The following is a 15,770-nucleotide window of genomic DNA, read 5'->3' as shown; positions in this document are numbered from 1 at the left end:
GAATTTCCCTTGAATATCATATCACAATTACAAAATTAAGCAGTTTTTTTGTTTGTTTTTTTTTTTTTTTTTTTTACAGTAAGACTTTGGCCTAAAGCATGGGGAGATACAATCTTTCAGCTTCAATAGGAATAGGCTCTAAATCAGTAAATAATGTATTTATGAGCATAATTTGGACATGTTGAGACATATTTATCATTAAAAGAATGAACACCATGAAAGTGAGATCAGATTTTTTTTTTTATTGACAGCTTCTTGGCAGGTCCACACAACTTGAACTTTAGATCTGGGTCATAAAACATGCTCTGTCAAGAATTAGCATTAGTCTTTTCCTTTGGTGCAATTAACACACAGCTTAAATTGTTACCTCTTAACTGCATGACTAGGCAGCTATGCCAACTTTACCAAACTTGACATTCCTCTGAACGTCAGACCGGTGTTTGTACAGTGATGCTGTTTCTCCACAGAAAGGAATATGGTTAGCCCTGTAATCTGACTCACACATTTGTGCTTTTCAGGCACTGTTACTTTATATTCCTCACATATTAGAACACTTAGGTGAAGGAACTTACAAAGTAACATGAAAGTTCAAATCCAAACCTCCATGCTTTAGTGATTTCAAAAACATGTAGTTGTCACAGGTTACAGTTAATACAATTCAAGGGGCCTAGAGTATCATTATTTTTTTTTAATATGACTGCTATACCATATAGCTACAGAAATATTTATGATATTCTTACAGAGGATAAAAGGCTCAAGTTCCAAGAACTGGTATCAAGTATGTCTTAACAAGCTTTGCCAGCCTACACCTACTTATTAAATGGAGAGTCTTATTTCAGAATCAGTTTATGGCACAACAAAGGAAGGAAAGGTAAAGCTGTGGATAATTTGCAAACAAGCAAAGAAATAATTCAGTGCTTTACAGACTCCTTTTCTGTTTTCAGTTTCATATAAATTTCAATCAAATCTACATTCTGAAAAATATAGCATTTCAAAATGGCATTTGCATACCTGTAACATTTTAAAGCCATTACTTGGCTGTATTACTTTAATACATTACAAAGATTGATTACGTGCATGACAAGATTCCTTAAAAAGCAAAACTTTAAACCAACTTTAAAAAAGTACTGCTGTCTCATGTCAAAAGACACATCTTACACATACCAGTGGTTATGGTGACATTGTTGGAAATTTAGCATACAGAAAACAGAATTCTGCCCATTTATGTTTAATATTCTAACCTATCAAGAAACCATTGCTGTAAACAAAACTTTACTGAGAGGTAAGAGCCCTTTCATGTACAGTACTACTTGATGCTGAATGTAAATTTCCATCTAACTACCATTCAGTTCATACTAACTTTGTTACTATTGTGTAATGATGTAACATCAGAGTATTTTGATAAAGAATTTGGGGTTTATCTTCAAAAGATTATTCTTAAAATGCCTGTGCTAACTGTTAATGCATTAAGTGGTATACAGATTACATACTGTACCTACAACACTTCCATATAATTTATATGTAAACAGAATTTGTATTTCAAGCACCATTTAGGAAAACTAAACTTATCTGAATTGTTGCACTAAGTTGAAAGTCAAGTTTGGTCACCCTATTACACACTCACCCTGGGTATCAAAGCAGATGTGTTACAACCAATAGAATAAACTATCCCCCATCCTTTGCTCCCCAGTTTCTCAGCATCAGAAACAGCATGATAAAAAATTTTAAGGTGCATGAATAAAGGCCATTCCTGAAAAAGCTGCAACATTCTGACAGACACTCAAGAAATATTTTGGAAAGAACACCCACACAGACATAAATATTCATTCTTAAAAGAGCTACTTGCACAGGGGTCACTTCAGACTGCAGGAACGCACGTTGGATGTGTGGCACTACTTTTATGGCACCCAAATCTTCCCCATCTCCCTTCTCCTAGACTCAGTTAACAGCTCTTTTATACTGAAAGGCCAGAAGAAAGGGTTGAGCTCAGAGAGGAAAAACTCCAGGAGAGGTAAAAGAGAAAACCTGTTTAACCCATTATGATATTTTTACAGCAAAAAGTGGCATAAACAGAAGGAGCAGAAGAAAAACTAAGCTAATTAAAAAAAGCAATGGCAATGTATCTGCCAAAAAGACAAAATGGCAAAGCAAAAAGCCTACTTTAAACATGGATCTGAAACATACAGTTGGAAGTGAAAGGAAAACCACAAAGTGTTAGAAGGTCACAAGTCACTGAACATTCAGAAGTAACATTATAATCTACAATACACTGGAGATTTTCTGTTGAATTGCCAAGCATGAATTTATGGATTCAGGTTTCTCCTGCAGAATGGGTCATTTCAAAAGTGGACAGCAGGACCAAAAAGTTGACAAGTTTATGACTCATTCTGAATGACAAGTTATCTAAGATAAACATTTTTTTTTCCCATCTCAAGTGTTTTCTTATAATTACTAATTTATGAACACAGTTTATTATCTATTTTAGTATTGGTACTGAAGGACATCAGCTGACATTTTTTTGTCCCCTTTTCTGTTCTCTAGATAACTCTTCAAAACAATTTAGATTTGCTTTTTAAATGCAAGTTACAACTGCTACATATCTACCGTCAGCCACACGAGTAGTTTAAGTAATTTTAACGAGCTACTCTTGTGAACAGATACTCTGTAGCAGGAGTGCTACAGTTTCCTAAATTAGTGCAAACTTTTTGATATTCGCAGATTTCCTCTAAATTCTGAGCTCCAGCCTCTTTTCATTCCTGCTTCCAAAACTCTGAAATGAACCCTGCTTGTGCAACATCCACACAGTAAGATTATAATGGAGACTTAGTGTTTTGACAATAGAGGATGGGAAAATTGTGATGTCATTTTTTCTCTTCAGTATTCAAGTGGTTTCTAACAGATTCCAGAGACATGTTCATGGCTGCTTGAAGCATGTCTTCTTCACTCATATCACCTCCTAAAGAAAACAAATGCATATGAATTGTAAGAAATGCAAACAGACAGTTCTCAAGTGCAGTTAGATGATTTTTTGTTCCTTCTGTTCATACCTACAGTTTCCACCCACCCTCTAGAAATTGTGGTGTTTTTTTATTTATTTTTCTTTCTAAAAACTATTTTAATTAAAACTATAATTGAACATTTTACACTTAAGTTTCCATGCACAATAGTTAGAATCAAATCATGCACACAAATTTTGGATCACCAGTACTTAATAGCGACAAAGCTTACATACAGATCCCACCACAGATTACAGTTTCTTGAGTTATGTCCCAGCCAAACTAAGCAACAACAAGCAAAGCCAGAACTCATTGTCTGATAATTCACTCCGAAACAGGATATTGACATTCACAGCAGAATAGGCTTTTCAAATAAAGTGATCCTTTCCTTTACCACCAAAAAAGACTAACAGCTGCAATGCGTAGTCTGAACAGCTGCTGGGGTGAGAAAGCAGGAAGGCAGGCAAAGAAAATTAGGAAGCAGTGCATAACACAAAGGTGAAAAAAACCTTATAAAAATTTCAGAGTTGAAAATACATTTAAAAAACAATACCTGGGTCGGCTTCCAGATTGCTTGAGCTTATAGCTGGCTTATCTTCTATGTTCAGGGTCTGATCTTGCTGCGGCAGCTGTTGTTGCTGCCTGAAATAATTATAAATTTATAAGAAAAAGTTAATATCAGACTTGACAGTATGAATCCTGAATCCTACAGCTCATTGTAAGGAAGGCCAAGAATGAGAAGCAGAAGTAGTATAAGCTGCTGTTTGGTCGGATAACACACCCATACTTAAAATCTCTTAAATTGTTTCCCCCTGTTAGCCTTCAGGCTTCTGTTCTCGCAACATTATATTCTAAAATGCACTTTCCCAGAATTTGTGCTTTATCCTCTCATGCAAAATCTAACTTCTCTTATCCGTAGCATTTCTCCCTGGTCTTAATTTCCTTCACCACCAGGAAACAGAGACAAGGAAAAGCTATAACAATACCACAAGAATGTATTAAGAACACAAAAGCGAAGCACCATCTAGATGACTTCTATGCGACACTCAGTAGAGACATCACTACCAGAAGTAGTCTTAGAGCAAGAATATTTTTCTTCAAGAAAATGACTACACAAGTTATCTACAGGATTTCACATGGAAATACTGTAATGCATTTATTTGCTTCCCTTCTCAAGATTGATACTGCACTCCTAATAGTTGCTCTATTTACAGGTTTAATTTCTTTATAGGAACCATCTTGGAAGAGCAAAATTCTGGTATGCTATGAAAGCCTGTTAAGAGACAAAAGTTAAGCTGGACCTCAGTCAGAAACCCACCCACAGCCCAAAAGCACTGAACAATAAGACATTTACTTCCCAAATGCAGTTTTAGTTTTCTATCAGCTACTTTACTTTTCAAAATATGCTTGTCTTCTCCTTCGCAGTTCTTCTGAAGAAAGGGAGTCTGTCTGACTGGTGTGTGGTGACTGAGGAACATTTGTTGATAACGAGTTCAAGCACTCACTTCGACGACAACCTAAAATCAGAACAAGACATATCCTATCAGGTACAGCAAAATGAAGTTTGCAAAAAGCATACCTTAAAAAAAAGTCCCCTCCCCCCAAGAAAAGAAAAACCACACACCCCACACTCCTCAAAGTGACTTGTTAGTGAAATAAGCTCCTAAGCTAACTTCACTGCCTTACTCTCTCCTTAGGACTGTTTTCCTTTCCTCCTACCACCCTTTGCCAATTTGTTCTTGCCTCGTAATGATCAATGCTAACGTGAAAGTTGCAACTTTTCAAAAAGCAGGAAGCAAGATGGTAAGAAAGCCTGGATTATCCTTCCAGGCCTCAAAGCCAGTCTATTCAGAGAGCCTGAAGCATATTGAAAGAGTGGCTGAAGGTGATTCCAGTAGCTGCTAAAGCATAAGCAACATGAATGCTAAGCCAAATTTAAATGAGCACTGCACCTTGCATGCTGAGTTGAATGGCTCTACGAAGATCAGCTTCTTCATCTTCCATATCAATTTCCTGCCTACTTAGAGCCAGGGCTCTTTGAAAATTCTCCTCATCTTCGTCTAACATGCTTGTTCCATCAAAAGGATGGTTAACTTCTATTGCTTGGTCCACATCGCTTCTGGGTAGCCTGTCAAGTCAATACATTTAAGGCATTCAGATAGTAATCATACTTTGATATTTAAAGTAAATATTTTGTGCTGATTTAGCTACTTATTTTTAAACTTTGGCAAAAAAATCTATTGTGCTAATATATTATATAAATATTTTCTCAGTTCTATACAAAACATGAAAAAATTGCAATCATAGCCTTCAGCTGTAAAATGAAAATACTGAAACCCTGAACCTATGTGCATATGTTGATGAGAATCTGCTTAATAGGAAAAAGTTCAAAAGTAGTAGTGCTATAAAAGCCAGTAATATTTTTATTTGAACCCACTGCTAGTAAGATAGCTACACCAGCAGATAATAGTGCATGTGGTCTCTTCCTAAGGAATCTTTAATGACTATCCTCTGTAGGCTATACATACTTTTCACATAACTGCCAAGTAGTTTACTGTTTTTATTCCATCAATTCACAACACTATAGTTTACCCCTATGAAGTGGAAGAAATAATAATGAACTCATTCCTTTGAAGACAGCCTTATCCTTTTTTTTGGAAATCAGTATGCAATTTATTCACAACGAAAATGGGATAGAATGATTTTAAGTAGTACATAACGTGCTCTTGAAGTTTTACATTAGCAGTATTTATCACAACAGAGTAGCACACCACAACATTTACAGGTAAATTATTCCTGACGGGAATGTTGTATTATTATTTATATGATGTGGAATGTATTTATGGGAATATTGTCCTTTTCTACTAATGATAAAATACAATCTTAATTGCAGATCAATTACCAATAACGATAGTTTGGTAAGGTTGGCTAACCTATTCTACTATAGTGAGAAAAACCATAATCATCACAGAAATGTATGAACTGGAAGGGACCTTAAAGATCATCTAGTTCCAACCCCCTGCCATGGACATGGACATCTTCCACTAGGTCAGGTTGCTCAAATCCCCATCCAACCTGGCTTTGGACATCCAAGGACCAGTCACATATAACTTCTATGGGTAATCTGCTCTTATCTATTCGTATCACCTGCAGAAGCATTTTGGTTTTAGCCTCCTTTTACATGAGAGAGTTCATGACAATCACTGCTAACTTCTAGAAGACTTCTAGACTGTGCAACAAAGGAAAAAAAAAGAGAAAAATTATGGTATTTATTGCACACTTAAAAATGCACTGTTAGTTACTCCACTAATTTGGTTTCATAGTGTGCAATAGCAGAAAACATTGAACTAAAGGTACTTCTAATTACATCTTAAGAGGGTTGTCTCCATGTAGACATTTATCATAGAAACAAATCACACTGCACAGTATTAAAATGAAATCTGTTTACTTTACCTCTGTTCTCTTGACTGTGCTGTCTCTTCCCCAATTAGTTTTGGTCTCTGCACCTGCTGTACCCGAATCATCTGCAAGAGCTGATCAGCCTCACAGTCTGGCAGGTCACCTTTTACTACAAATATGGAATAACCTGAAAAAAAATAAATTGTAAGTCTACAGCATTAAGGTGTACAAGTAAGTACTCTAAAATGCACATTTATACGGAATACAATGTGCAATTTATTAAAATGTAAGGCTCTACCTTTCATTATAAGGACTTGGGTTATTTCACTATTTCAGTAACAAAAGTAAGCGTAGTTAACTGAATTCATTAATTTCTAATAAATAACGATTATTACCTACTTTTAATTAATGAAATTTAACATCTGCAAGTTACTATTACCTTCTTGTTGTAATTGAGCCAAGAAAAGTGCAAGATATGTATCTGATATTAGTTCTGGACCCATCAAGAGAGAGTTCAAGTTAAACCACTGTAATTAAGAAAAAAAGGTTTGAGAGAACAAATTAGTATAAAGATTACTCTGTAATCCATTTCTGTACAATGTGGTCATTTTCTATGACGGAATATCCAACTCAGTCTAGTAAAATAAATCATCAAATTAAAAAATCTTCTGAAGCACAATACCTATACTGCTAAAAGTCTCCCTTCAAATACTCTTCATCTAACAGGAGATCTGTAGCATGGAAATTATTGCATGTTCTCTCCCATTACTCAACACTGGTACCAGGGAACACATCAAAACAAAAATCTAAATATAACAGTAGAGGAATCATAAATCAGACAAATCTAAAATACTCTATAATCCTCGTTTTAAAACTGTTAAGAGATTAATGAAGGAAGAAATTTTTCATAAATTAACACTCTATCTTAATGCATTAGTAGGTACAGGAAGCAAACTGAACTCTTTCCGTTACATTAACTAAACATGATGTCTTTGAAAACTATGGTTTACACCTGGATAATTTTTAAATTTAAAACTTAAGTGAACTCAAATATAATACATTAATAATATAGCAATATTACAATAGCGGACACCAAAAATATATACAGGTGTTTCCAGTCCCCTGCAGACAATTAGTTGGTAATAACACTTCTACTAGGGACAAATATATTCAATAGGTATGGTAAAATATTCTATCTTTAAAATCCCATATATATATTACTATCAATTTGAAGAACTTTTTTATACCACACCCATTCAATATTATTCAATTTGAACCAGAGAGCACCATTTCAGACAGCAGAAGAATTCTATCTCCATTCTCAAAAAAAAGACATTTGTCTACCTAAACTTCTATATATGCGCTCATACATTTGCAGTCAGGCCCATACTGTAAGTCACCTCTGTTTCAGGTTGAGTATCTACCCTTCTGTCATCGAATCACTTGACTTCTCAGTTAAAAAGCCCCCTTCCCACTGGAGAAAGGTAAAAAAACACATCACCAGTGTAGGAGTGGGGAAAGAATTGAAAGGTTACGTAAACATATATGACAGACAGATTACTGACAAACTCTTAACAGAGTATGGAGGAGAATGGTCTAGTGAACTAGTTTTGCTTTTACTATAACAGAAAAGAAGTAGGTCAAAGCCCTAAGTCTATCTTTTCTGTCTCTCCTTTCTCATCACTCTAGATAACAGAACCTAGTGTAGCTCATTGCTTTGTGTAGCTACAAGCCGCACGTACAAGCAAAATACATCCCTCCTCCAACTCAAGAACTTTTAAGCTAGAATGGCATCAAAAATGTTCCAGCTGATGTGGTTGTATTTATACTAGGGAACATTCCCATAGCTTTGAGGGACCACTCAGCCTTTTCAATTTCAAATACACAAGAAATGCCTTTAAACAATATTAGCTATACTTTACAACTAAACCAGAACAGTAGTTTGCTTACTCACAGGAATAATTGCATTTCTGTTAAACTGGATGACAACATATGTAGCCAGCACTTAGAAAACCGAATTGGTAAAGTGACTCCCACCCACTATGTTAGAATTTAAGAGCTTACTTCACAAACAGCTTATGACAAAAACAAAAACAACAAAACCCACCATACCAAACCTACTAATCTATGTTGTGCAGAAGCTTATCCAAAACATTAACTGGCTACTTGAAGAACAACTGTACTGGTGTTACAAGAGACCTGCACATGACTTGAGTTATGATGTATAGACTCATGCAGGAGTCTGGCCACCCCTTGCCTTTAATAGTTATTTCCTGCTTATCATACAACTGCTTCAGATTGTTTTTGAAAACAGTGAAAAGCTATGATTCTATTTTCCCCAACCTTATCCTTTGGATACCCTTAAATACTAAGGATTATAAATATTCATTAATACAGCAGAACTTTGAACTTTTACTTCCATCTATTGTCCATTTAAACACACAGGCTACTGGCAACTCATTTTTACAATGTCAATAATGCAGTCCATTAAATAAACTTGCATTTTACAGGAATCCTAATCTTTATCTAAGACTTCCCCCTCTTCCATACAAACACTTTTCTGCTATTCTTCATGCAGAAGAGCAAGAAAAGAACTTGAGAGGTCACACAGACTCTGCCTTAGCAGCAACTTCCTATAGGACAGGTTCACTGGGGAATAAATCCTAGGATCTTTCCCCAGGGTAACATTCATGAAAAGCTGCCTGGCATATTTGTGATATAACAAACAATTACTAAAATCATTTTTTTATTACTACTATTAAAGCAAACTGCAGCAAAAACCTGCAAAAGGCCAACACATGGTCTATTTGCAACCGTTTTTTCCACCCCCGCTCTGAAGTCAATTTTTAAATAAAAAAAGACAGTGTCACCTGTTTTCCTAACTTTCGAACTGTAAACCAGTGTTCCTTATAATTACAAATAAATGATTTTTCATTTCTGTAAAAAGAAAAACAAAAGGTATAGATAAAATTAAATAATATCGGAGTGCATATTATTGTTTAAGTTTTTTGCTACCAGTAATTTAAACTTGCATAACAAAATTTCAGTAATACAACTGCTGACGTTACAGAATACTCATACTGCTTTTGTAACTTACAGTACTTAGAAAGTTGTCCTTTTTATCGCATCCATATTACTGAAATCTCATACCCATGATGCCACAGATACTAAGATGTCATAAAGGCACACAGGTGAGGTGCTCATACACACCACCAAAAGAAAAAAAATATAAAAGGCAGAGAGTATAAAAAAATAAACATCAGGATGCAACAGAGCTTGAAACAGTGACTTTAAAGACACAGAACTAAATCACTGATTGTCAGTGTTTTTCCATAAAATGAAAGCAGGGTGCTAAAAACAATAATAAAAGAGTCTTACATAGGATCGATCCCAAGCCTCTGATACTCTGGGCTGTTGAAGAGGATTAGTTCTAAACCCCAAACTTTCAAGGCATTGCTTATGACCTGTCAAAAAACAACACTTCTTAATGAGTTAAACCAATCAAATCTAATTTGAGCAACTGCAAACATTTTAGCCACTATCAACACTTGTATTTTTCCTCAAAGTTTTGATTTCAAAACATTGCTGGGAAAACTAGGAATCTCATTATTCAAAATGCAACTGCCACGAATTTACATGCTAATATAACACGCCTACCATAGAGGGAGTAACAAAGCTATGATTTAACTAAGACATGTTAATAAACTTACTCCCCCAGTCAAAGCTGTAATTTTAACTCCCACAAACACTAATATCATCATCTCTCTGCTCTCAATGGATTGCTCTGCCCTCCCTCTCTGCTCAGTGCAACGTCATCTTTCTCCACAGTAATAATTTGAAATTTGCGTCCCTGGAAGGTCTCAGCACCAACTCAGGCTCATTACCACAGGTTACTGCTAGTGTTTTTAGGTTGACTATCCCAATTAATTTTAAAGAGCTGTCTATCAAAGCTTTCTGATCAATCTGAAGACCTTAAACTTTGTTTTTACTATATGGGAAATGAACAGAAATATAACAAAATCCAGGGCATTGGTATAGCTTATAAGCTTTTCCCATATCTTAAGACATCAAAATTGGTATTTCCTTAATACTTTAGATTATTTCAAAATCATTTTGAAAGGTAATCAGCAGATTTGAAAATAAAAATTAACTGAACTCTTTTACAAGAGCTCTTTAAGGCTACTTGTGATTATGTTGTAAGAAATTTTAAATCAACAATTCATCTTCCTTTCAGTCAGCCAGTTACATAGCAAATGAGCAAAGCAATGAGAGGATAAAAAAGGTAGAATATATGGGAGCGTTTTTTCCAGCATCAGTACTGCAGCAACACAATCAAGAATACAAGAAATGCTAAACTGTTCATCATTTTTCACAGAGTAGAAATACAGTCCTGCCCTACATCAGACAATAAGACAGAGGCTCTGCTCTCAGGGGATTCTGGAACACTGACAAGCACCTCTCAAAACTATTGAGACAGCCAAAGGTGCAAAGCTTAGCTAACAGCTTAATTCCAGAAACAAGCCCCAGTTCAGTGTTCAACACCTTTTTTGGTGTTCTGGTTTAAGTATTTCCTATTACTTACTTGTCCATTACACTCCTTAAAACAAAACATAAAACTTCATTTCTACTGTGGCTGTAGAGCGCTGTAAAAATAGAAATGGAGGTACTTCAGCTTCTTCCAACCTGCAGATCACTGCGATAACCCTGTAACCACTGCCATGTGCAAAATCACATATATTGCATAAAGAAAAAAAATCATACAGTATAGAACAACACTTACTTGAATTGAGAAGAATCCACTATCATCCATATTTACAGAAGGCTGCTGCTCAGCGTGAGATTGGGAGGGAGAAAAGAGAAATGAGAAATGTAGTGTAAGAATAAAAAGGTCAGAAAAAATTCAACTTCAAGAATAAATAACTTCAAATACGTAAACTAATTATTTCCTACTCAGTGAGACTGATTACAATACCCAAATATACTTATTAATTAAAACCTCAAACATTTAAATTAGAAATGCTTAGTGCTTAAAGGACAGACAGGCATGGAAAATTGTTCCCATCCCTGCCACTAGTTTACAAAAACATAAGGCAAAATTCTTGTCCTTGCCATGCCTGACCTTCCTACCTATAAGATGATGATAATATAGCTCCCCCTCCCCCCCCACTTTTTTTTAAAGGATTACTGTGAAGCTATACTAGTAACATTTAAAAATGACAAATCTGAAGTACTTGAATGGAAATATCTATAAACTTAAGAAACATTAGCAAAAGAAACGAACCTTCTATAACCATAAAAAATAGCAAGCCTGTGCTACACAATATTAGATGTCTGGCAAATGTCAAACCTCAAATTACAAAAATTTTACCTGTAAAAATGTTCGATATTCTTCACTAGACACTCCTCCCTCTGCCATTCTCATTCTCTCTTCCTCATCCAATTGCTGCGCAATGGAAGATAACTCAACAGGGCTAAAATACTCTCCTTGTAGCAAATTATTCAGGCAGTGCTGAGCACACAATGAGCCTTCTTGCTAACATTGGAAAAGAAAGAAACACCAAAGCAATGACAAAAACATGTTAATGTTTGCTCTGAAAAAAAAAAACCATTCAATTTAATTCTGGCAAACTTTTCCTCCACTCCTCCCCCCCCAAAAAATGTTTTCTTAAGATGTATTATAGTGCACCCTGTAGAATACAACCCCAATCCTCACCCCACATGTATATGACAGGGTAAACCCACTACTGTATTTACTTCAAATTTATTTTCTTCTGGGAAAAGTGTTTTGGAAAACACTATAAAATTGCCTACAGCCTGACCAAATCACACAAGTACTTTTCAACCAGCAGGATAATGGATTCGGCCCTGTTCTAAACCATCACCATATGAAAAGAGGAAGCTTTTTTGTTCCTCCTCTCTAATTCCCAGTAACAAATATTCTCAGCAACAGAAACTCTTGCTCTTTGTTAAACTTTCCTGTGCACCAGGTGCAGCTATCAGCAATCTGCTCTCCACATGTGGTTAAAGAAACTCAGACCATTAAGACTTCAAAGAGATTAAGAAGTATACATCTACAGAATTTGTTTCCTTCCTTTCAGGTTACAACCAACTCGTTTATTGCTCTGAAAGTGATAAGGTGCTGGAAGGGTAGGAAATCTCATTTTCCACATGAAATTTACGAAGAGGAACTAGGTAAGTGAAGCTAGTACATACCTACTGGCTGTAAAATCTTGCTGACAATGATGAGTCAGCAAGAGAAAAAAATGAATTTAGCACATTCAACACTGAAAATATTTTTTGGATAAACTATTCAAACACAAAACACTTTAGATACTTTGTTACATATCCAGCATACTGGAGATTGCAGAAATACAAAATTTTTAGACTGTCAACCCAAGTTAAAAATAAATAAGTTATCAACGGTCATCATTTTGTTGCACAGATTAAAACCAGATCTGAATGACTGCATGTTAGGCTCTACTGTTTCATACGTGCAGATAAAATACTGTTTTTTTTTAAGAGAGAAATTATGGTTTCCCATCAAAAGCAATCTTTCTCTAAGAAATAAACTGTGAGAGCAAGACAAGATTAACATCAGTTTTCAAATGCATCTTTGTTTTAATCAATGCTCAGTTATATTTCTATTAAAAACGTGCATTAAAACAAACAAAAGAAAAACTCACAGAATGAAAACCAGCTGCCCTCCCTGCCCTGCCAAACCCAGAAACTAAGACAAGGGCCTGCCTTGGAGGAATACTCTTTAGACAGCCACGAAAGCAACATACAAGTCACACGCATGAATCTCTCATGGTCTCCCTTACAGCAGGAACCTCAGAAGTTCCCTTTATTCCCAATTACAAAACCATCACTCAATCGATCAGTGAGTTAAAGCTGGAGCAGCTGTACAGTCAGGGTACAATGCAATTTAGAAGCGTCATCCTCTGCAGCTCCTACAGCTCATCTTCTCCCCATAAGTAATACGTGTAATTCAAGACACAGAAGTTCCGGTCCTATTTGAACCACATCCCTGCTGCTGGCCATGTGATACAACTAAAGCAGGGGAACCTGCTCAAGAATCACGGGCTTCTTCACCAGAGCTGTACAAAATCATTAGAAACAAATCAGTAATCGGATACCTTTGAAACTGAGTTTTATTGCAGGCTTAAAACACAACATCACTGAAAGGGCCTTTCTGTACTTGTACAGAAGAAGTTCTACATTAAAACTAAAATAATTTCTGTAAATACAACCTGGATGAACTGTAAGTGCAGAAGAGAAAACGAATCTTAGAGTTTGTAAGAGATGTTACGTTCATTATTTTTGCACAGAGCATTCTGTATCCTTCCACAAACTGAAATCCTCCTGTTGAAACCTACCCTGATACAAACTGCTGTGCTGCTTTCAGTGTTTTCAATTATTTGAATGCCATCAAAGAAAGGGCCAACTTTTACACTGAGGACTCCTTAAATCCGGACTAATCCTACATTTTTGCGAATATAACTTCCCTGTTACAAGTGCCACATTGCTTAGGTCTTTGTTTAGTTGAAAGCGTATCAATTTCCTTTATAAACACCATATTTGCTCATCCTTATTTTTAAATTGAAATATCTTTAGTGTGCAAATTCAAGTGGTGTGTGTGTATACATTCAGCATTTTAAGTGTTTTGACAGGACATGAAATTGTGTGCTTGATGGGAAAAAAAATATCCCCTAAGAAACAAGGCAAAGGTTCAGGTGAGGCTTCCCTATAACAACAACAAATACATGTATTTGGTAGTCTAATTTAAAACAGGCACACGGGCACTTTAGGAACTGCATAACCAACTTACTAATAACCACTTACATTCCACATTCACGTGAGACAAAAACACCTAGAAAACCCACAACCAAACCCAGCAGCAGCTATAAATGACAACTGGTTTATAACTTGGAACCTAGCGTGCTCCATCACTTTGATATCAGCAGGTTTTGATTCCAAAACTACAAAGAAATTTTACTTGCAAGAACTTGAAGTTTCAGTTCCCATTTCCTCATGCAGCAGGCGAGACAAGACAAAAGGAAGGTGCGCTTGTTTTTCAACTCGTTGTCAAACCTCGACTGGGACTCAAGGTCACTGTAGCACAGGGTGTACCAGCTGAAATCCAACACTTAGCCCCTGAACAGCAGCTGTTTAACATGACAGTGCCTGGCACATTTTGCTACCCAAACCCAGCCTGGAAGAACACTCCAGGTTCTACTGATTTCAGGAAAGAAATTTTAGAAGTTGTGAAGCTGGCTGACTTTATTCGTTAAGTAAGCCAACAAGTATCCATGAGAACAGCATACAGAGACTAGTGTTTCCCTTAAGACAATGGAAGTGTGAGCAAATTACGTGAAAAACAGCTAAGTTTCACACTGAGGCACAGACAGCTGGCATTTGGGAACTCTGCTACTTCACAGTAGCTTCCAGAAGCGTGTCCTCCAAAACAGGAAGCTGCCTGGCACCCAGGAGCCCAGCAGTAGGATTTCCTTACCAGCGCTCCATTTCCTCGCTCATTACACAACCCAAACCGAGGCAGGTTCAGCCCAGAAGCAACCAAGCAACCCCAAACCGTCCTGCTGGTCTACACTGGAGCCTCTCTTCAAGGCACAGCGGCGCGCACCTGAACGCACCCCAGGCCTGCTCCTGAAGCCCCCGGGATGTGCAGGGGGGCGAGGAGCTGCTGAGGCCCGGCCCTGGCGGCGGCTCCCTTCCCCACGGGGCACCACGGAGAAGGAGGAGGAGGAGAAGCCGCAGTTCCGCGCTGCCCTGCCCCTGCCGGGGGGACACCCTCAGCCCGCCCCAGGACTATGGGGGGGACCCGGAGGCAGCGCGGTGAGGCGAGGCCCGGCCGCCGCCCCCACCCCGGCTCCTCAGGGAGGGCGCCCCCACCCCGGCTCCTCAGGGAGGGCGCCCCCAGCCCGGCCGGCTGCCCCCCGCCATCGGAGCCCCCCCAGTTGCCCGCTCACCCGCTCGTGGAAGATCGCCTCCATGTTTACTGCCAACGGCCGCCGCCTCCCGTGCCCCCCGCAGCCAACCAAAGCTCGCCTCGCCGGGCGCCGCGCGGGCCCCCTGCCGGCCGGGAGGGGGGCGTGCGCTGATTAACGCCTGGTTAATTAACGCCTGGTTAATTAACGCCGGGCTCCCGGCCGAGGGACGCCCTCGGCTCTTCCTGCTCAGTCAGGCCTGAGTGCTGCGCGGGGCGCGGGTTGGAAGCAGCGCAGCGGGGGCAGCTCCCTCGGCGCTCCGCCCAGCCTGCCTGGGCGGCCACGGGGAAGGAAAGTCCTGCACGTTCAAAAAAAAAAACAAACAACACCTCCAAAACACAACAAAAACAGCTGTAAAACAACAAAGAAA

General features: G+C 37.9%; 1 protein-coding gene across 2 annotated transcripts; it reads right to left on the bottom strand.

Annotated features, from left to right (window-relative positions):
• Positions 1–222: 222 nt before the first annotated feature.
• ATXN3 (ataxin 3) lies at positions 223–15,541 on the bottom strand. 2 transcript variants are annotated; one of them, XM_038180259.2, is made up of 11 exons: positions 15,383–15,541; positions 11,764–11,928; positions 11,176–11,220; positions 9,774–9,859; positions 9,266–9,332; positions 6,835–6,922; positions 6,450–6,582; positions 4,949–5,124; positions 4,390–4,513; positions 3,550–3,638; positions 223–2,956 (listed from the first exon to the last, which is right to left on the bottom strand). In XM_038180259.2, the coding sequence occupies exons 1-11, from the start codon at positions 15,404–15,406 to the stop codon at positions 2,862–2,864; spliced, it is 1,092 nt and encodes a 363-aa protein (XP_038036187.1). In that variant the 5' UTR covers positions 15,407–15,541; the 3' UTR covers positions 223–2,861. The 2 variants fall into 2 exon arrangements, with proteins under 2 accessions (XP_038036187.1, XP_038036188.1); XM_038180260.2 differs by lacking the exon at positions 15,383–15,541 and adding an exon at positions 14,908–15,137.
• Positions 15,542–15,770: the final 229 nt, after the last annotated feature.

Source organism: Anas platyrhynchos, chromosome 5 (genome assembly GCF_047663525.1).
Source record: "Anas platyrhynchos isolate ZD024472 breed Pekin duck chromosome 5, IASCAAS_PekinDuck_T2T, whole genome shotgun sequence".
NCBI classification, from domain to species: Eukaryota; Metazoa; Chordata; class Aves; order Anseriformes; family Anatidae; genus Anas; species Anas platyrhynchos.
Note: the sequence above shows the minus strand (reverse complement) of the source record. Positions and strands in the feature narration are given on the sequence as shown.